Raw genomic sequence first — 22129 nt, 5'->3', positions numbered from 1 at the left:
GGTATGTAGGTGGGGTTTTTGACGGAGTAGTGGAGGCTGAATACTGCAAACCCTCTACAGATTTCATCAAAAACTGCGTCTCTTTCTCAGTATGGGACATCCTTGTAGAAATATGGGATGATATTCCCCTTAAAGAATCCACCCATGCGGGTTCGGATTTGGAAGGCTGAAAAAGCATATTGCAGTCCTGAGTACATGGAATAGACTCCTCAGGTGAAGATAAACTTTCTGCAGTGCAGGACACAGAGTCCTTAGACATGGTAATGTGGGATGTACACACATATACACAGGAAAATGTCAGATACAGTTTCCCCCAGAGTGTCACAGAGTATAAGGAGCTAGCCACACTGCGGCCCTGTAGGCAGTTATGATAAAAGCCCGTCGCTTACTAACTATCCTTAATAGGGTAGTTAGTCCTGATATAAAACACTCCCCACCTGTCTATAAACACCCTGGTACCGTCGATTACTGTTAGAGTGATGTGGAGGGCAGCGCTCCCTGTCAGCGTCTTGTCTAAATGATCTGCAGGGAGAAAATAAGAATTTACTTACCGATAATTCTATTTCTCGTAGTCCGTAGTGGATGCTGGGAACTCCGCAAGGACCATGGGGAATAGCGGCTCCGCAGGAGACTGGGCACAAAAGTAAAAGCTTTAGGACTACCTGGTGTGCACTGGCTCCTCCCCCTATGATCCCTCCTCCAAGCCTCAGTTAGGATACTGTGCCCGGACGAGCGTACACAATAAGGAAGGATTTTGAATCCCGGGTAAGACTCATACCAGCCACACCAATCACACCGTACAACCTGTGGTCTGAACCCAGTTAACAGCATGATAAGAGAGGAGCCTCTGAAAAGATGGCTCACAACAATAATAACCCGATTTTTGTAACAATAACTATGTACAAGTATTGCAGACAATCCGCACTTGGGATGGGCGCCCAGCATCCACTACGGACTACGAGAAATAGAATTATCGGTAAGTAAATTCTTATTTTCTCTGACGTCCTAGTGGATGCTGGGAACTCCGTAAGGACCATGGGGATTATACCAAAGCTCCCAAACGGGCGGGAGAGTGCGGATGACTCTGCAGCACCGAATGAGAGAACTCCAGGTCCTCCTCAGCCAGGGTATCAAATTTGTAGAATTTAGCAAACCTGTTTGCCCCTGACCAAGTAGCTGCTCGGCAAAGTTGTAAAGCCGAGACCCCTCGGGCAGCCGCCCAAGATGAGCCCACCTTCCTTGTGGAATGGGCTTTTACAGATTTTGGCTGTGGCAGGCCTGCCACAGAATGAGCAAGCTGAATTGAACTACAAATCCAACGAGCAATAGTCTGCTTAGAAGCAGGAGCACCCAGCTTGTTGGGTGCATACAGGATAAACAGCGAGTCAGATTTTCTGACTCCAGCCGTCCTGGAAACATATATTTTCAGGGCCCTGACTACGTCCAGCAACTTGGAGTCCTCCAAGTCCCTAGTAGCCGCAGGTACCACAATAGGCTGGTTCAAGTGAAACGCTGAAACCACCTTAGGGAGAAATTGAGGACGAGTCCTCAATTCCGCCCTGTCTGAATGGAAGATCAGATAAGGGCTTTTACAGGATAAAGCCCGCCAATTCTGACACGCGCCTGGCCGAGGCCAGGGCCAACAACATGACCACTTTCCATGTGAGATATTTTAACTCCACAGATTCAAGTGGTTCAAACCAATGTGACTTTAGGAACCCCAAAACTACATTGAGATCCCAAGGTGCCACTGGAGGCACAAAAGGAGGCTGTATATGCAGTACCCCTTTTACAAACGTCTGAACTTCAGGAACTGAAGCTAGTTCTTTCTGGAAGAAAATTGACAGGGCCGAAATTTGAACCTTAATGGACCCCAATTTTAGGCCCATAGACACTCCTGTTTACAGGAAATGCAGGAATCGACCTAGTTGAAATTCCTCCATCGGGACCTTACTGGCCTCGCACCCCGCAACATATTTTCGCCAAATGCGGTGATAATGCTTTGCGGTTACATCCTTCCTGGCTTGATCAGGGTAGGGATGACTTCATCCGGAATGCCTTTTTCCTTCAGGATCCGGCGTTCAACCGCCCTGCCGTCAAACGCAGCCACGGTAAGTCTTGGAATAGACCGGGTCCTTGCTGAAGCAGGTCCCTTCTTAGAGGTAGAGGCCACGGGTCCTCCGTGAGCATCTCTTGAAGTTCCGGGTACCAAGTCCGTCTTGGCCAATCCGGAGCCACGAGTATAGTTCTTACTCCCCTCCGTCTTATAATTCTCAGTACTTTTGGTATGAGAGGAAGAGGAGGGAACACATACACTGACTGGTACACCCACGGTGTTACCAGAGCGTCCACAGCTATTGCCTGAGGGTCCCTTGACCTGGCGCAATACCTGTCCAATTTTTTGTTTAGGCGGGACGCCATCATGTCCACCTTTGGTTTTTCCCAATGGTTTACAATCATGTGGAAGACTTCTGAGTGAAGTCCCCACTCTCCCGGGTGGAGGTCGTGCCTGCTGAGGAAGTCTGCTTCCCAGTTGTCCACTCCCGGAATGAACACTGCTGACAGTGCTATCACATGATTTTCCGCCCAGCGAAAAATCCTTGCAGCTTTTGCCATTGCCCTCCTGCTTCTTGTGCCGCCCTGTCTGTTTACGTGGGCGACTGCCGTGATGTTGTCCGACTGGATCAGCACCGGCTGACCTTGAAGCAGAGGTCTTGCTTGGCTTAGGGCATTGTAAATGACCCTTAGCTCCAAAATATTTATGTGAAGTGATGTCTCCAGGCTTGACCACAAGCCCTGGAAATTTCTTCCCTGTGTGACTGCTCTCCAGCCTCGCAGGCTGGCATCCGTGGTCACCAGGACCCAGTCCTGAATGCCGAATCTGTGGCCCTCTAAAAGATGAGCACTCTGCAACCACCACAGGAGAGACACCCTTGTCTTTGGTGACAGGGTTATCCGCTGATGCATCTGAAGATGCGATCCGGACCATTTGTCCAGCAGGTCCCACTGGAAAGTTCTTGCGTGGAATCTGCCGAATGGAATTGCTTCGTAGGAAGCCACCATTTTTCCCAGGACCCTTGTGCACTGATGCACTGACACTTGGCCTGGTTTTAGGAGGTTTCTGACTAGTTCGGATAACTCCCTGGCTTTCTCCTCCGGGAGAGAACACCTTTTTCTGGACTGTGTCCAGGATCATCCCTAGGAATAGAATGCGTGTCGTCAGGATCAGCTGCGATTTTGGAATATTGAGAATCCAACCGTGCTACCGCAGCACTATCTGAGATAGTGCTACCCCGACTTCCAACTGTTCCCTGGATCTTGCCCTTATCAGGAGATCGTCCAAGTAAGGGATAACTAAAAACTCCCTTCTTTCGAAGGAGTATCATCATTTCGGCCATTACCTTGGTAAAGACCCGTGGTGCCGTGGACAATCCAAACGGCAGCGTCTGAAACTGATAGTGACAGTTCTGTACCACAAACCTGAGGTACCCTTGGAGAAAGGTAAATTGGGACATGTAGGTAAGCATCTTTGATGTCCAGAGAGACCATATAGTCCCCTTCTTCCAGGTTTGCAATCACTGCTCTGAGTGACTCCATCTTGAATTTGAACCTTTGTATGTAAGTGTTCAAGGATTTTAGATTTAAAATTGGTCTCACCGAGCCGTCCGGCTTCGGTACCACCAATAGTGTGGAATAGTACCCCTTTCCCTGTTGCAGGAGGGGTACCTTGATTATCACCTGCTGGGAATACAGCCTGTGAATGGCTTGCAATACTGTCTCCCTGTCTGAGGGAGACGTCGGTAAAGCAGACTTTATGAAACGGCGAGGGGAAGACGTCTCGAATTTCTTGAGACGGGCCCCCACCGTGCCTGAGACCGCTTGTAAAGCCCCAGCGTCATGCTGAGGACTTTGCGGAGGCGGGAGAGGGCTTTTGTGGGAATTGGCTGTTTGCTGTAGCCTTTTCCCTCTCCCTCTGCCACGGGGCAGAAATGAGGCGCCTTTTGCCCGCTTTATGGGGCCGAAAGGACTGCGCCTGATAATACGGCGTCTTCTTAGGTTGAGAAGCTACCTGGGGTAAAAATGTGGATTTTCCAGCCGTTGCCGTGGCCACCAGGTCTGTTAGACCTACCCCAAATAACTCTTACCTTTTATAAGGCGATACTTCCATATGCCTTTTGGGATCAGCATCACCTGACCACTGTCTTGTCCATAACCTTCTTCTGGCAGAAATGGACAGCGCACTTACTCTTGATGCCAGTCGGCAAATATCCCTCTGTGCATCACGCATATATAGAAATGCATCTTTTAAATGCTCTATAGTTAGTAATATACTGTCCCTATCTAGGGTATCAATATTGTCAGTCAGGGAATCTGACCAAGCCACCCCAGCACTGCACATCCAGGCTGAGGCGATTGCTGGTCGCAGTATCACACCCGTGTGAGTGTATATACATTTTAGGATATTTTACTGCTTTCTGTCAGTAGGTTCCTTAAGGGCGGCCGTATCCGGGGACGGTAGTGCCACCTGTTTAGACAAGCGTGTGAGCGCTTTATTCACCCTAAAGGGTGTTTCCCAACGTGCCCTATCCTCTGGCGGGAAGGGGTATGATGCCAATAACTTTTTTATCGGGGGAAACCCACGCATCATCACACACTTCATTTAATTCCTCAGATGCAGGAAAAACTACAGGCAGTTTTTTCTCACCCAACATAATACCCTTTTTAGTGGTACTGGTATTATCAGAAATGTGTAAAAACATTTTCCATAGCCTCAATCATGTAACGTGTGGCCCTACTGGAAGTCACATTCGTCTCTTAATCGTCGACACTGGAGTCAGTATCCGTGTCGGCGTCTGTATCTGCCATCTGCGGTAACGGGCGTTTTAGAGCCCCAGGTGGCTTTTGAGACACCTGGACAGGCACAGACTGAGTCGCCGGCCGTCTCATGTCATCAATCTTTTGTAAAGAGCTGACACTGTCACATAATTCCTTCCATAAGCTCATCCACTCAGGTGTCGACTCCCTAGGGGGTGACATCTCTGTTACAGGCAATTGCTCCGCCTCCACCTCATTTTCCTCCTCATACATATCGACACAACGTACCGACACACAGCACACACACAGGGAATGCTCTGATAGAGGACAGGACCCCACTAGCCCTTTGGGGAGACAGAGGGAGAGTTTGCCAGCACACACCAGAGATATATATATATATATATATATATATATATATATATATATATATATATATACACACACACAGGGATAACCTTATATAAGTGTTTTTCCCCTTATAGCTGCTGTATTGTTATACTGCGCCCAATTAGTGCCCCCCTCTCTTTTTTAACCCCTTTCTGTAGTGTAGTAACTGCAGGGGAGAGCCAGGGAGCTTCCCTCCAACGGAGCTGTGAGAGAAAATGGCGCCAGTGTGCTGAGGAGATAGGCTCCGCCCCCTTCTCGGCGGCCTTTTCTCCCGTCTTTCTGTGGAATCTGGCAGGGGTTAAAATACACCCATATAGCCCTGGGGGTTATATGTGGTGTATTTATGCCAGCCAAGGTGTTTTACATTGCTGCTCAGGGCGCCCCCCCCTAGCGCCCTGCACCCTCAGTGACCGGAGTGTGAAGTGTGCCCGAGTAACAATTGCGCACAGCTGCAGTGCTGTGCGCTACCTTGTTGAAGACTGATGTCTTCTGCCGCCGATTTTTCCGGACCTTTTCTTGCTTCTGGCTCTGTAAGGGGGCCTGCGGCGCGGCTCCGGGACCGAGCTCCGAGGCTGGGCCTGTGTTCGGTCCCTCTGGAGCTAATGGTGTCCAGTAGCCTAAGAAGCCCAATCCACTATGCACGCAGGTGAGTTCGCTTCTTCTCCCCTTATTCCCTCGATGCAGTGAGCCTGTTGCCAGCAGGTCTCACTGAAAATAAAAAACCTAAACTTAAACTTTCACTAAGAAGCTCAGGAGAGCCCCTAGTGTGCACCCTTCTCGGCCGGGCACAAAAATCTAACTGAGGCTTGGAGGAGGGTCATAGGGGGAGGAGCCAGTGCACACCAGGTAGTCCTAAAGCTTTTACTTTTGTGCCCAGTCTCCTGCGGAGCCGCTATTCCCCATGGTCCTTACGGAGTTCCCAGCATCCACTAGGACGTCAGAGAAAATAAGAATTTACTTACCGATAATTCTATTTCTCATAGTCCGTAGTGGATGCTGGGCGCCTAGGACGTCAGAGAAAATGGCGCTGGTGAGTGCTGGATCCGCTTTGAGAGGAAGCCATGCACCCTGTAATGGCGCGCGGCTTCCCGCACTAATTCTTTATACTGGCCTGAGGTTTCTGAAATGTTAACAGCTGGATTAGCCGGTTAACCAACGTGACCAGTGTAGGGTTATGTGCTGGCCCAGGACACCCCTCAAGCGCCCACATGTTGCGGAGCCTTCTAGGAGCGCAGCCTGTCAGAGCTGCGCTCCAACCCTTGTGCCGCCCTACCCGCCCCCCCCGCGACCCGCTAACCAGGATGACAGCGCTGTACTCACCACTCTATCTTCTGGCTCTGTTAGGGGGTGGCGGCTGTGCTGCTGGAGTGAGTGGTCGCCTCATGGGCTTGCGATCATTACCCTCAGGAGCTCAGTGTCCTGTCAGCGGAGTAGAAAACCATTACCTGTTCATTAAGTTGGTTCCTACTCCCCCCCCCCCCCCCCCCCAACCCCCCCTCCACGAGTCCCACAAAGCAGGGAGGCTGTTGCCAGCAGCCTCCCTGTAAAACAGGGCTGGCCAAACCAGTCCTCGAGATCTACCAACAGTACACATTTTCCAGACCACATAGCTGGTGCACAGGTGTAGTCATTACTAATTAAGATGTGCTGCATTCATTCCTAACTGACAATTCTACAGATCTCCAGGAGGCCTGGAAAACATGAACTGTTGGTAGATCTCGAGGACCGGTTTGGCCAGCCCTGCTGTAAAACAACAAACGCTAAACTTTAATAAATAAAAAAAATAATCTAAGAAACCTCCTAGGAGCACCCCTAGCTGTGACCGGCTTCTCCGGGCACATATTCTAAACCGAGTCTGGTAGGATGGGCATAGAGGGAGGGGCCAGTCCATACTATTAAACTCTTAAAGTGCCATTGGCTCCTAGTGGACCTGTCTATACCCCATGGTACTAAATGGACCCCAGCATCCTCTAGGACGTAAGAAAAAATAGTAAGACTATAAAAAAAAAAAAAGCTCATGGCTGCTAAAAACCAGCAGCCCATTGACCATGGTCCGGCTAATGCCACACCAAACAAAAAAATAAGAATTTACTTACCGATAATTCTATTTCTCGTAGTCCGTAGTGGATGCTGGGGACTCCGTCAGGACCATGGGGAATAGCGGGCTCCGCAGGAGACAGGGCACATCTAAAAAGCTTTTTAGGTCACATGGTGTGTACTGGCTCCTCCCCCTATGACCCTCCTCCAAGCCTCAGTTAGGTACTGTGCCCGGACGAGCGTACACAATAAGGAAGGATCTTGAATCCCGGGTAAGACTCATACCAGCCACACCAATCACACCGTACAACTTGTGATCTGAACCCAGTTAACAGTATGATAACAAAACGAAGTAGCCTCCGAAAAGATGGCTCACAACAATAGTAATAACCAGATTTTTGTAACAATAACTATGTACAAGCATTGCAGACAATCCGCACTTGGGATGGGCGCCCAGCATCCACTACGGACTACGAGAAATAGAATTATCGGTAAGTAAATTCTTATTTTCTCTAACGTCCTAGTGGATGCTGGGGACTCCGTCAGGACCATGGGGATTATACCAAAGCTCCCAAACGGGCGGGAGAGTGCGGATGACTCTGCAGCACCGAATGAGAGAACTCCAGGTCCTCCTTAGCCAGAGTATCAAAATTTGTAAAATTTTACAAACGTGTTCTCCCCTGACCACGTAGCTGCTCGGCAAAGTTGTAATGCCGAGACTCCTCGGGCAGCCGCCCAGGATGAGCCCACCTTCCTTGTGGAATGGGCATCTACATATTTCGTCTGTGGCAGGCCTGCCACAGAATGTGCAAGCTGAATTGTACTACAAATCCAGCGTGCAATAGACTGCTTAGAAGCATGAGCACCCAGCTTGTTGGGTGTATACAGTATAAACAGCAAGTCAGACTTTCTGACTCCAGCCGTCCTAACTATATATATATATATATATATTTTTAGGGCCCTGACCACGTCTAGTAACTTGGAGTCCTCCAAGTCCCTAGTAGCCGCAGGCACCACAAGAGGTTGTTTCAGGTGAAAACGCTGACACCCCTTCATGAAGAAACTGGAGACGAGTCCCAGTTCTGTCCTGTTCAAATGGAAAATTTTTAATATGGGCTTTTGTAAGACAAAGCCGCCCATTCTGACAATCGCCTGGCCGAGGCCAGGGCTAACAACATGGTCACTTCCCATGTGAGATATTTGTCAACAGCATGGTCACTTTCCATGTGAGATATTTCAAATCCACAGATTTGAGCGGTTCAAACCAATATGATTTTTAAGAAATCCCAACACTATGTTGAGATCTCACGGTGCCCCTAGGGGCACAAAAAAGCTGTATATGCAATACATCCTTTACAATCTGGACTTCAGGAACTGAAGTCAATTCTTTCTGGAAGAAAATCTACAGGGCCGAAATTTAAATGTTAATGAACCCCAATTTGAGGTCCAAAACACTCCTGTTTTCAGGAAGTGTAGAAATCGACCTAGTTGAATTTCCGTCGTGGAGCCTTCCTGGCCTCACCCACGCAACATATTTTCACCACATGTGGTGATGACGTTGTGCGGTCACCTCCTTCCTGGCTTTGACCAGGGTAGGTATGACCTCTTATGGAATGCCTTTTCCCCTCAGGATCCGGCATTCAACCGCCATGCCGTCAAACGCAGCCGCGGTAAGTCTTGGAATAGACATGGTACTTGCTGAATCAAGTCCCTTCTTAGCTCCCCAGGCCCTTAGTCCTCTGTGAGCATTTCTTGAAGTTCCGGGTACCAAGTCCCTCTTGGCCAATCCGGAGCCACTAGTATAGTTCATACTCCTCTATGTCTTATAATTCTCAATACCCTGGTTATGAGAAACAGAGGAGGGAACACATACACAGACTGGTACACCCACGGTGTTACCAGAACATCCACAGCTATCGCCTGAAGGTCTCATGACCTGGCGGAATACCTGTCCCGTTTTTTGTTCGGGCGGGACGCCATCATGTCCACCTTTGGTCTTTGCCAACGGTCCACAATCATGTTGAAAAACTTCCCTATGAAGTTTCCACTCTCCCGGGTGGAGGTCATGCCTGCTGAGGAAGTCTGCTTCCCAGGCGTCCACTCCCGGAAAGAACACTGCTGACAGTGCTATCACATGATTTTCCGCCTAGCGAAAAATCCTTGCAGTTTTCACTGCCCTCCTGCTTCTTGTGCCGCCCTTCTGTTTACGTGGGCGACTGCCGTGATGTTATCCCACTGGATCAATACCGGCTGACCTTGAAGCAGAGGTCTAGCTAAGTTTAGAGCATTATAAATTTGCTCTAAGCTTATTTATGCGGAGAGAATTCTCCAGACTTAATCACACTTCCCTGGAAATTTTTTCCCTGTGTGACTGTTCCCCAGCCTCTCAGGCTGGCCTCCGTGGTCACCGGCATCCAATCCTGAATGCCGAATCTGCGGCCCTCTAGAAGATGAGCACTCTGTAATCACCACAGGAGAGACACCCTTTTCCTTGGATATAGGGTTATCCGCTGATGCATCTGAGGATGCGATCCGGACCATTTGTCCAGCAGATCCCACTGAAGAGTTCTTGCGGGAAATCTGCCGAATGGAATTGCTTCGTAATAAGCCACCATTTTTACCAGGACTCTTGTGCAATGATGCACTGACACTTTTCCTGGTTTTAGGAGGATCCCGATTAGCTCGGATAACTCCCTGGTTTTCTCCACTGGGAGAAACACGTTTTTCTGGACTGTGTCCAGAATCTTCCCTAGGAACAGTAGACGTGTCGTCGGAAAAAGCTGCGATTTTGGAATATTTAGAATCCACTCGTGCTGTCGTAGAACTACTTAAGATAGTGCTACTCCGTCCTCCAACTGTTCTCTGGACCTTGCCCTTATCAGGAAAGCGTCCATGTTTCTTTTAAGAAAAATCATCATTCCGGCCATTACCTTGGTAAAGACCCGGGGCGCCGTGGACCATCCAAACGGCAGCGTCTGAACTGATAGTGACAGTTCTGTACCAGGAACCTGAAGTACCCTTGGTGAGAAGGGCAAATTTGGACCTGTAGGTAAACGTCCCTGATATCCAGTGACATCATATCGTCCCCTTCTTCCTGGTTCGCTATCACTGCTCCGAGTGACTCCATCTTGATTTGAACGCTTGTATGTAAGTGTTCAAATATTTCAGATCTCACCGAGCCGGTTGGCTTCAGTACCACAATATAGTGTGGAATACTACCCCCTTCCTTGTTGTAAGAAGGGTACTTTGATTATCACCTGCTGGGAATACAGCCTGTGAATTGTGTGAGGGGGAGACGTCTCGAATTTCCAATGTACACCTGGGATATTACATGTAGGATCCCGGAGTTCCCTTGCGAGTGTTGCTGAAACTCTTGAGATGACCCCCTACCGCACCTGAGTCCGCTTGTACGGCCCCAGCGTTATGCTGCGGACTTGGCAGAAGCCGTGAGGAGCTTCTGTTCCTGGGAATGAGCTGCTTGCTGCAGTCTTCTTCCCTTTCCTCTCCCCCTGGGCAGATATGACTGGCCTTCGCCCGCCTGCCCGTATGGGGACGAAAGGACTGAGACTGAAAAGACTGTGTCCTTTTCTGCCAATATGTGACTCGGGGTAACAAAAGGTGGATTTTTCAGCTGTTGCGATGGCCACCAGGTCCAATGGACCGCCCCTTTATACTGCAATACTTCCATATGCCGTCTGGAATCTGCCTCACCTGACCACTGTCGTGTCTTCGTCTGGCAGATATGTACATCACATTTACTCTTTGATGCCAGAATGCAAATATGCCTCTGCGCATCACACATATATAGAAATGCATCCCTAAAATGCTCTATAGACAATAAAATCCTGTCCCTGTCAAGGGTATCAAAATTTTCAGTCAGGAAATCCGACCAAGCCCCCTCAGCGCTGCACATCCAGGCTGAGGCGATTGCTGGTCGTAGTATAACACCAGTATGTGTGTATATACTGTTATGATATTTTTCAGCTTCCTATCAGCTGGCTCCTTGAGGGCGGCCGTATCTGGAAACGGTAACGCCATGTTTTTTATATGCGTGTGAGCGCCTTGTCCACCCTAAGGTGTGTTTTCCAACTCGCCCTTACTACTGGCGGGAAAAAGGGTATACCGCCCATAACTTTCTGTCGGAGGAACCCCACGTATCATCACACACTTCATTTAATTTATCTGATTCAGGCAAAACTACAAGTAGTTTATTCCCACCCTACAAAATACCCTTATTTGTGGTACTTGTGGTATCAGAAATACGTAACACCTCCTTCATTGCCCTTAACATGTAACTTGTGGCCCTAAAGGAAAAATACGTTTGTTTCTTCACCGTCGACACTGGGGTCAGTGTCCGTGTCAGTGTCTGTCGACCGACTGAGGTAAATGGGCGTTTTTACAAGCCCCTGACGGTGTCTGAGACGCCTGGACCGATACTAATTTGTCCGCCGGCTGTCTCATGTCGTCAACCGGCTTGCAGCGTGTTGACATTATCACGTAATTCCATAAGTAAGCCATCCATTCTGGTGTCGACTCCCTAGAGAGTGACATCACCATTACAGGCAATTTTCTCCGTCTCCTCACCAACATTTTCCTCATACATGTCGACACACACGTACCGACCTACAGCACACACATACAGGGAATGCTCTGATAGAGGACAGGACCCACTAGCCCTTTGGGGAGACAGAGGGAGAGTTTGCCAGCACACACCAAAAGCGCCATAATGTATATAACAACCCTAGAAGGTGTTGTTTCTATATATGGGCTCTTAATATATAATTATATCGCCAATTTATGCCCCCCTTCTCTTTAACCCTGTTTCTGTAGTGCAGGGGAGAGTGGGAGCCTTCCTCACCAGCGGAGCTGGTCAGGAAAATGGCGCTGAGTGCTGAGGAGAATAAGCTCCGCCCCTTTCACGGCGGGCTTTTCTCCCGGTTATTAGGAAAACTGGCCTGGGTTAAATACATACATATAGCCTTAATGGCTATATGTGATGTATTTATTTGCCAAATAGGTATTTATATTGCTGCCCAGGGCGCCCCCAGCAGCGCCCTGCACCCTCCGTGACCGTGTCAGTGAGCCGTGTAGCAACAATGGCGCACAGCTGCAGTGCTGTGCGCTACCTCTCTGAAGACTGTGAAGTCTTCTGCCGCCTGTTTCCGGACCTCCGTTCCGCCGTCTTTCTTCAGCGTCTGTAAGGGGGATCGGCGGCGCGGCTCCGGGACGAACCCCAGGCTGACCTGTGTTCCGACTCCCTCTGGAGCTCAGTGTCCAGTAGCCTAAAACTTCAATCCTCCTGCACGCAGGTGAGTTGCAAGTCTCTCCCCTAAGTCCCTCGTTGCAGTGATCCTGTCGCCAGCAGGAATCACTGATTAGAAACCTAAAAAAAAAACTTTACTAAACAGCTCCTTAAGAGAGCCATCCAGTTTGCACCCTTCTCGGACGGGCACAAAAACCTAACTGAGGCTTGGAGGAGGGTCATAGGGGGAGGAGCCAGTACACACCATGTGACCTAAAAAGCTTTTTAGATGTGCCCTGTCTCCTGCGGAGCCCGCTATTCCCCATGGTCCTGACGGAGTCCCCAGCATCCACTAGGACGTTAGAGAAATAGGATTTTAATACCCACCGAAAAATCATTTTCTCCTAGTCCGTAGAGGATGCTGGGGACTCCCAAAGGACCATGGGGTATAGACGGGATCCGCAGGAGACATGGGCACACTAAGACTTTGAATGGGTGTGAACTGGCTCCTCCCTCTATGCCCCTCCTCCAGACCTCAGTTATAGGAACTGTGCCAAGGGACATTTCAGGAAAAGGATTTTTGTTAACCAAGGGTGAGAAACACACCAGCCCACACCACAACACCATGTACAACATGGCTTTTAAGCAATACCAGTTAACAGCATGAACTAAAAACAGCAACAAGCTGAACATAACCGATACACAACCTCCGTGTAGCAGAAGCATTAACCATCAACACTACTGCAAAAACAGTCCACACAGGGACGGGCTCTCAGCATCCTCTACGGACTAGGAGAAAAGGATTTATCAATAGGTATTAAAATCCTATTCTCTCTTACGTCCTAGAGGATGCTGGGGACTCCAAAAGGACCATGGGGTCTATACCAAAGCTCCAGACCGGGCGGGAGAGTGCGGACAACTCTGCAGCACCGGTTGAGCAAACATGAGTTCCTCATCAGCCAGGGCATCAAACTTGCAGAACTTAGCAAAAGTGTTTGAACTCGACCACGTAGCCGCTCGGCAAAGTTGAAGCGCCGAGACTCCTCGGTCAGCCGCCCAAGATGAGCCCACCTTCCTAGTAGAATGGGCTTTTACTGACTTCGGCAACGGTAAATCCAGCCGTAGAATGAGCATGCCGAATCGTATTACAGATCCAGCGGGCAATAGTCTGCTTGGAAGCAGGAGCCCCAATTTTGTTGGGAGCATATAGGACAAACAGAGCCTCTGATTTCCTAATTTGAGCCGTTCTGGTAACAAAGTTTTAACACTCTGACTACATAGAGAGATTTTGAAACAGCCAAGGTATCCGTAGCCACAGGTACCACAATAGGTTGGTTTATGTGAAACGAAGAAAACACCTTCAGCAGAAATTGTTGACGAGTTCTCAATTCCGCTCTATCTACATGGAAAATCAAATAGGGGCTCTTGTGAGACATAGCCGTCAATTCCGACACCCGCCTTGCAGATGCCAAGGCCAAAAGCATGACCACTTTGCAAGTGATAAATTTCAACTCAACCATTCGAAAAGGTTCAAACCAGTGAGACATAAGAAATTGCAACACCACGTCAAGATCCCACGGTGCCACGGGTGGTACAAACGGAGGATGGATGTGCAGTACTCCCTTCACGAAAGTCTGAACCTCTGGAAGGGCGGCCAATTCTTTTTGAAAGAAAATAGATAAAGCCGAGATCTGCACTTTAATGGAACCTAATTTCAGGCCCGCATCCACACCTGCCTGCAAAAAATGGAGGAAACGACCCAGCTGAAACTCCTCCGTAGGAGCCTTCTTGGCTTCACACCAAGACACATACTTTCTCCAAATACGGTGATAATGCTTTGCCGTGACCTCCTTTCTAGCCTTAAGGAGAGTGGGGATGACTTCCCCGGGAATACCCTTTCGAGCTAGGATTTGGCGTTCAACCTCCACGCTGTCAAACGCAACCGCGGTAAGTCCTGGAAGATGCACGGCCACTGCAGTAACAGATCTTCTCTGAGAGGAAGAGGCAAGGGATCTTCTATGAGCAATTCCTGAAGATCCGGATACCAGGCCCTCCGTGGACAATCTGGAACAATGAGTACCGCCTGAACCCTTGTTCTTCTTATGATCCTCATCACTTTTGGAATCAGTGGAAGTGGAGGGAACACATATACCGACTGAAACACCCACGGAGTCACCAGGCGTCCACTGCACTGGCTTGAGGGTCCCTTGACCTGGAACAATATCTCTGAAGCGTCTTGTTGAGGCGAGACGCCATCATGTCTATTTGAGGAATTCCCCAACGTCTTGTCACTTCTGCAAACACCTCTTGATGAAGACCATACTCTCCTGGATGGAGATAGTGTCTGCTGAGGAAATCTGCTTCCCAGTTGTCCACGCCCGGGAGGAAGACCGCTGACAGAGCGCTTACATGTTTTTCTGCCCAGCAGAGAACTTTTGTGGCCTCCGCCATTGCCGCTCTGGTCTTTGTTCCGCCCTGGCGGTTTATTTACGCCACCGCTGTTACGTTGTCCAACTGAATCAGGACAGGTAGACCTTGAAGATAACGTTCCGCTTGCAGAAGGCTGTTGTAGATCGCTCTTAACTCCAGAACGTTTATGTGCAGAGAAGCTTCCTGGCTTGACCATTTTCCCTGGAAATTTAGTCCCTGAGTGACTGCTCCCTAGCCTCAGAGACTTGCATCCGTGGTCACCAGGACGCAATCCTGGATCCCGAACCTGCGTCCCTCTAGGAGGTGAGAACTTTGAAGCCACCACAGGAGAGATATTCTGGTCCTGGAAGATAGACTTATTTTCCAGTGCATGTGCAGGTGAGGCCCGGACCACTTGTCCAACAGGTCCCACTGAAATACCTGGGCATGAAACCTGCCAAACGGAATGGCTTCGTAAGCTGCAACCATCTTCCCCAGCACCCGAGTGCATTGATGGATCGACACTCTTGCTGATTTAATTATCTCCTTTACTATGTTCTTGATTTCCAGAGCTTTTTCCGCTGGGAGAAACACACTGCAGTTCCGTGTCCAGGATCATACCCAAGAAAGACAGCCGAGTTGTCGGAACTAAATGCGACTTTGGCAAATTTACAATCCACCCATGTTGCTGCAGAACTGTCAGGGAGAGTGCCACGCTTCTTAGCAACTGCTCCTTTGATCTCGCCTTTATCAGGAGATCGTCCAAGTACGGGATAATTGTGACGCCCTGCTTTCGTAGGAGCACCATCATTTCCGCCATTACTTTGGTGAAGATCCTCGGGGCCGTGGAAAGACCAAACGGCAACGTCTGAAAATGGTAATGACAATCCTGAACCGCAAAACTCAGGAAAGCTCGATGTGGAGGATATATTGGGACATGTAAGTAGTCATCTTTCATGTCGACTGATGCCATAAAATCCCCCCCTTCCAGACTGGAGATCACTGCTCGAAGAGATTCCATATTGAACTTGAAAGTTTTCAAATACAGATTGAGGGATTTTAGGTTCAGGATCGGTCTGACCGAGCCATCCGGCTTTGGTTCGACAAAAAGGCTCGAATAAAACCCTTCTCCCCGTTAAGACGGGGGCACTGTGACACAGCTTCTGTATCGCAGCACGCACTACTTACTTTCTGGGATAGAAACTGGCAAGGCCAATTTGAAAAATCGGTGGGGGGGGGGGGCACCTCCTGAAACTCCAGTTTGTACCCTTGGGACACTATGTCCAACACCCAAGGATCCAGGCCCGAGTGAAACCAGACCTGACTAAAGAGCCGGAGACGCGCCCCACCGGTACGGACACCCGTAGAGGAGCCCCAGCATCATGCGGTGGACTTGGCAGAAGCCGTGGAGGACTTCTGCTCCTGGGAGCTTGGCAGAGCAGGAGACCTTCTTCTCCATCCTCTATCCTTTAAGGCAAGGAAGGACGACCCTCTTCCTTTTTTGTATTTATTAGGCCGAAAGGACTGCATCTGATAATGCAGCGTCTTTATCTGTTGTACAGGAACATTAGGAAGAAATGATGACTTACCCGCTGTAGCAGTAGAAACCAGATCAGCGAGGCAGTCACCAAACAAGACCCTACCTTTATAAGGGAGAGCTTCCATCAGCGTTCCATTTATGAATCCACAGCGCTCTTCTGGCCGAGACTGTCATGGCATTGGCCCTCGATCCCAAAATGCCAATATCCCTTGCCGCATCCTTTAGGTAAGCTGCAGCGTCCCTGATATAACAGAGTCAAATCCAGGGTATACATGTCAGATGGCAAATTATCTGCCCACTTGCCAATAGCATTACTCACCCATGCCGACGTCACGGTGGTCTGAGCAACGCACCCGTAGTGACATAAATGGATTTTAAGGTCGTTTCCTGCTTACGGTCCGCAGGGTCCTTTAGGGCAGCAGTGTCAGGAGACGGAAGCGCCACCTTCTTGGACAGTCGTGATAGAGCCTGGTCCACATTGGGAGATGACTCCCACTGTTCCCTGTCGTCAGAGGGGAAAGGATATGCCATAAAAATTCTCTTGGTAAATCTGCCACCTTTTGTCAGGAGATTCCCAAGCTTTTTCACAAAGAGTGTTCAGCTCATAAGAGGGGGGAAACGTCACCTCAGGCTTTTTTCCCTTATACAAACCCTAGTATCAGGAACAGTAGGTACTTCTGAAATATGTAAAACGTCTTTAATTGCCACAATCATGTACTGAATACTCTTAACCAGTTTTGGATTTAAACTGGCCTCACTATAGTCGACACTGGATTCCAAGTCCGTGTCGGTATCAGTATCAGCCATCTGGGTAAATGAACGCTTTTGTGACCCTGAGGGGGCCTGTACCTGAGACAAGGCATCCACCATGGATTTTCTCCACGTTTGTGTCTGACGAAGGGCTCCGGGAACAAGCAGCTAGGCGCACCAAGTGATCGAACCCTCTGGAGCTAATGGTGTCCAGTAGCCTAAGAAGCAGAGCCTTTGAACTCAGAAGAAGTAGGTCTGCTTCTCTCCCCTCAGTCCCACGATGCAGGGAGCCTGTAGCCAGCAGTTCTCCCTGAAAATAAAAAAACCTAACAGTCTTTTCAGTGAAACTCAGGAGAGCTCCCCTAATGTATGTCCAGTCTCTCTGGGCACAGAATCTAACGGAGGTCTGGAGGAGGTGGATAGAGGGAGGAGCCAGTTCACACCCATTCAAAGTCTTATAGTGTGCCCATGTCTCCTGCGGATCCAGTCTAAACCCCCATGGTCCTTTTGGAGTCCACAGCATCCTCTAGGATGTAAGAGTAAACGGATTTGCCTGAGCCAGATGGGGAAGGGGGGTGAGGGATATATGGATGGGCCTGTTGCATGCTGGGAGGCCGAAAGCTTTGACAGTTTGGTGCAAATCCGCTGTCGCGTCATCATATCCCAATGTTATCCTGTGGACCCAGCCAGAGGAAAATAATGAATCCAAACTACCAGATACTCCCCTTAGTTCAAATGATGCATGCTGTATCACATACATATTATATATATATATATATATATATATATAATATATATATATATATATATATATATATATATATATATATATATATATACACACACACACACATATATATATATATATATACATACATATATACATACATACATACATACATACTCTTATAATTTTAAATTTACACCTTTTGCCACCCCTGTTTTAAATGCCCCAATGCCTTAATCCAGCTCTGCTCTCAGTCATGCTTCGTACTTGGGAGCTGGTCATTTAATTAGCTGCATAAATTCATTCACCGTTCTGCAACCCTACTGGGACTATACAACTGTGCCCTGATGGTCTGACTCTTTGTAACGCGTAGGTTGGTTAGAAAGTAGTGAAACATTGGGCCCTTCAGACTAGGGGCATTAACAGTGAATGTAAAAGTCTACCTTCTGGTGTGGTAAGTAATTTTATCCATTTTGGAACCAAACCATAAAAAAGGAAGACTCAAGGGTTTTCCTGGACTGTGTGCATTGCTAAAATGTTATCGTATTATAATAAAGCATATTAATGTGCAACAACCTGCATAATCTCCATGTATTTTTGTATTATTCATTCTTTACCATAGAAGGCCTTATTATTTAAATTAAATATTTGCATTCAATTACAACAAAATTTTAACAAACATTTTCTGTTCTTGATGTCTAAAGACTCTGCACATAGGGCCATCATTAAGATATATATATATATTTATTATCAAATATAAATGGTGATTATTCTACTTACCCTAAAGGCTTTGGTTTGTGTGTATCAAGAGAATGTAACTGGCATCTTTTATTCTTCTTGCTTTTTGGAATTGCTTCAATCATATTGCTCAGTTTACTCCTATAACGAGAAATTAAGGTGATCAGTCCCCAGACATTTGAGATAACCAAAATCTTTAGTTTTGGAAGCTAGATACTTCTAAACAGATATGCCTAATGTCTATTAAAAATAGTCAGTCCGTGAAATGAGGGTGCCAAACATCTTATACCAGCTCTCCATCCAAGAATCATTATACCAAGCAAGACACATAAATGGAGAGAGAAGGCTATCTGCTACACATGTTCCCATTTGCCACCATCCATGTGTCAACAGGACCTATGAATTTTACTTTCCTTTGTGCCAGCTGTGCTACCTTCCTCTGTTAGTGTCTCCTGTCACTCAGCTTACAAGTTTAAAGCACCCACCAGCGGTGGTACTATCATCGTGCACCTTAATATCTCTCCAGCCATAGGACACAGGGAAAAGGCTGACTGCAGCACACTGGAGACACAGCGGCTCTCAACGCTTATTCAGCTGCGGCATTCTAGCTGAGCTAGGTCTGCTGTCTTTTTGCTGGTCATTGCCACCATCTCTGAGTCTAACCAACACATGCAGGTGGACTTCTCTCCATGCTGCACTGGAGACTGCTGCACTAATTTGCCGACTCGTGTTTGGCTCTAACCAGCATAGAGCAGCATTACTAGTTTCCTGTAGGCTGGACACACAGCTCGGATCACAAAGAGGTTCCTAAAATACATCTATGGCCAAAGGACAACAATACTGATGACTTGCCATAAGACTTTCACTAAAACTTGTCTACTCCTTGGGACGTTAGTACTCACTTTTCCTTCCCCTCTCCCTTTACACTACCAAGGACACTCCTATTGCTTACCTGGATGTTAAACTTTTTCTCAGGACATTTGATCCATCGAATAAGGAACCATTTATTTAGTGCTCTTTGTAAGCAAGTGCCTATTTTTTAGAACTGAACTTTTATTATCCAATAACTTGTTATATCTGTGTAAAGTAATTGTTTACATTTTTATACTCTGTCTGCACCTATGTGTTATTTTATATTGGATTTTAGGAATTATTTTTTTTCCATTGTATACGTGTAACTTTTTCCTTTTTATGATTAATAAATTGTTTATTATATGCTCACTATTGGTCACTGTATAAGGCATACCATTACATCCAAGACTTAATACTGTGAAATAGCACTGCTGAACAATTCCTCTTCTCTTCCTTTTAGGTTGTTCTGTCCAGCATCTGCTTTTTCACACCTCAAGTAAAACCATTATAAATACTTTTCTTTGTTTCTTTTGCTCAGCGTTGGGAGTTATGAATTGCGTTTTGTGCCTGGATACGAAATGTCCATTTGAGAAAACCTAATTGATGTACTTCTAGAAGATACTGTCAATTAGGACCTTCAATTTTTTTCTTTTTTTTTTGCAGATCATTGAGCAGTTTGCAAAGCAAAGAGTTTTCAGTACTTTTGGAGAATGTGAATACAAATGTTCCCACAGGGACTTAAGAATTAAAGCAGCAATAAAATAAATATGACATGGTGGTTACAGATGTATGAATTAAAGCAAATAAATGAGCAACTTACCCACAAACATAAAACAGTGTATACAACTTTGATGCATCAGTCATGCAACTGTGTGAAAGAGTAAGTACACCCTTAGCACCCACAGAAAGAGGGTCCACCGCTGGATTTCCAGACTCCACAAGCTGAGTGAAAAGGCGTTCCACACTTCTTCGACAACCAACGCATGGGACAAGCTGAGACAGAGCATTAAAGACTTCTCGCGATGTGACCATCATTGCAATACTTAAATCTTGCTCTTTCAGCATGCCATGTCGCTGTGAAAAAAAACAAAAAGATTACATTAATTAACTCACTTTCTGTTCTAACAGTTCCACATTTTTAAATACAAGCATACCATTAGTAGTATAAAGAAGTGCTTGTGACAACTGGTGTGATGTTAGAAATAGTTTTAATATAAAATTATATTTACCAATTGAAACGATCACAATATTAAAATAGAGGCCACAAGATAAATTCACTAATAAGGTAAAAACTCAAATAAATATTGAATTCCCAAAAACAATCATGCAGTTTGATTAATGGCTATTATAAACTTCTGATGTTTATTAGATTTTACATAAACAAAACATGGGTTGGCAGTGTCAAATAAGGTCCAAAGTGCAAGGAAAAATTTAGCCATATCAATTCAAACCAAAATGCAGCTACACTTATAGGTGTATTTACTGAAATGTAATTTTGATCAATTTTAGATTAAAATCGATCTCAATGTTGGGTTCCAGGGACTGAAAAACCATTCATAATCATTGATTTTTTACATTCATTTTAAAACTATTAATACGTGTGTTTTAGCACTGGAAAAAAAAAAGATTTTACTCACCGGTAAATCTATTTCTCGTAGTCCGTAGTGGATGCTGGGGACTCCGTAAGGACCATGGGGAATAGACGGCTCCGCAGGAGACTGGGCACATCTAAGAAAGATTTAGGACTATCTGGTGTGCACTGGCTCCTCCCCCTATGACCCTCCTCCAAGCCTCAGTTAGGAACTGTGCCCGGAAGAGCTGACAATAAGGAAGGATTTTTGAATCCCGGGTAAGACTCATACCAGCCACACCAATCACACCATATAACACGTGATAGGAACCCCGGTTAACAGTATGATAACAAAATGGAGCCTCTGAAGAGATGGCTCACAACAAAACCCGATTTTTGTAACAACTATGTGCAGGTATTGCAGACAATCCGCACTTGGGATGGGCGCCCAGCATCCACTACGGACTACGAGAAATAGATTTACCGGTGAGTAAAATCTTATTTTCTCTGACGTCCTAGTGGATGCTGGGGACTCCGTAAGGACCATGGGGATTATACCAAAGCTCCCAAACGGGCGGGAGAGTGCGGATGACTCTGCAGCACCGAATGAGAGAATTCCAGGTCCTCCTCAGCCAGGGTATCAAATTTGTAGAATTTTGCAAACGTGTTTGCCCCCGACCAAGTAGCTGCTCGGCAAAGTTGTAAAGCCGAGACCCCTCGGGCAGCCGCCCAAGATGAGCCCACCTTCCGTGTGGAATGGGCTTTTACAGATTTAGGCTGCGGTAAGCCTACCGCAGAATGCGCCAGCTGAATAGTGCTACAAATCCAGCGCGCAATAGACTGCTTAGAAGCAGGAGCACCCAGCTTGGTGGGTGCATACAGGATAAACAGCGAGTCAGAATCCTCCAAGTCCCTAGTAGCCGCAGGCACCACAATAGGTTGGTTCAAGTGAAAAGCTGAGACCACCTTTGGGAGAAACTGAGGACGAGTCCTCAATTCTGCCCTATCCATATGGAAAATCAGATAAGGGCTTTTACAAGACAAAGCCGCCAATTCTGAAAC

The 22129-nt window shown here is 47.3% G+C and overlaps 1 protein-coding gene across 3 annotated transcripts in view; it reads right to left on the bottom strand.

Moving 5' to 3' along the window:
- The window catches only part of GGNBP2 (gametogenetin binding protein 2), a 374808-nt gene that overhangs the window by 189426 nt on the left and 163253 nt on the right, over positions 1-22129 (bottom strand). For all 3 annotated transcript variants that reach the window (XM_063955008.1, XM_063955007.1, XM_063955006.1), the window contains exons 3-4: positions 20318-20571; positions 18688-18786 (exon numbers count right to left, since the gene is read on the bottom strand). In XM_063955008.1, the coding sequence (XP_063811078.1) occupies positions 18688-18786; positions 20318-20571 (353 nt within the window). The remainder of the gene's footprint in view (positions 1-18687; positions 18787-20317; positions 20572-22129) is intronic.

Source organism: Pseudophryne corroboree, chromosome 2 (genome assembly GCF_028390025.1).
Source record: "Pseudophryne corroboree isolate aPseCor3 chromosome 2, aPseCor3.hap2, whole genome shotgun sequence".
Taxonomy (NCBI): Eukaryota; Metazoa; Chordata; class Amphibia; order Anura; family Myobatrachidae; genus Pseudophryne; species Pseudophryne corroboree.
Note: the sequence above shows the minus strand (reverse complement) of the source record. Positions and strands in the feature narration are given on the sequence as shown.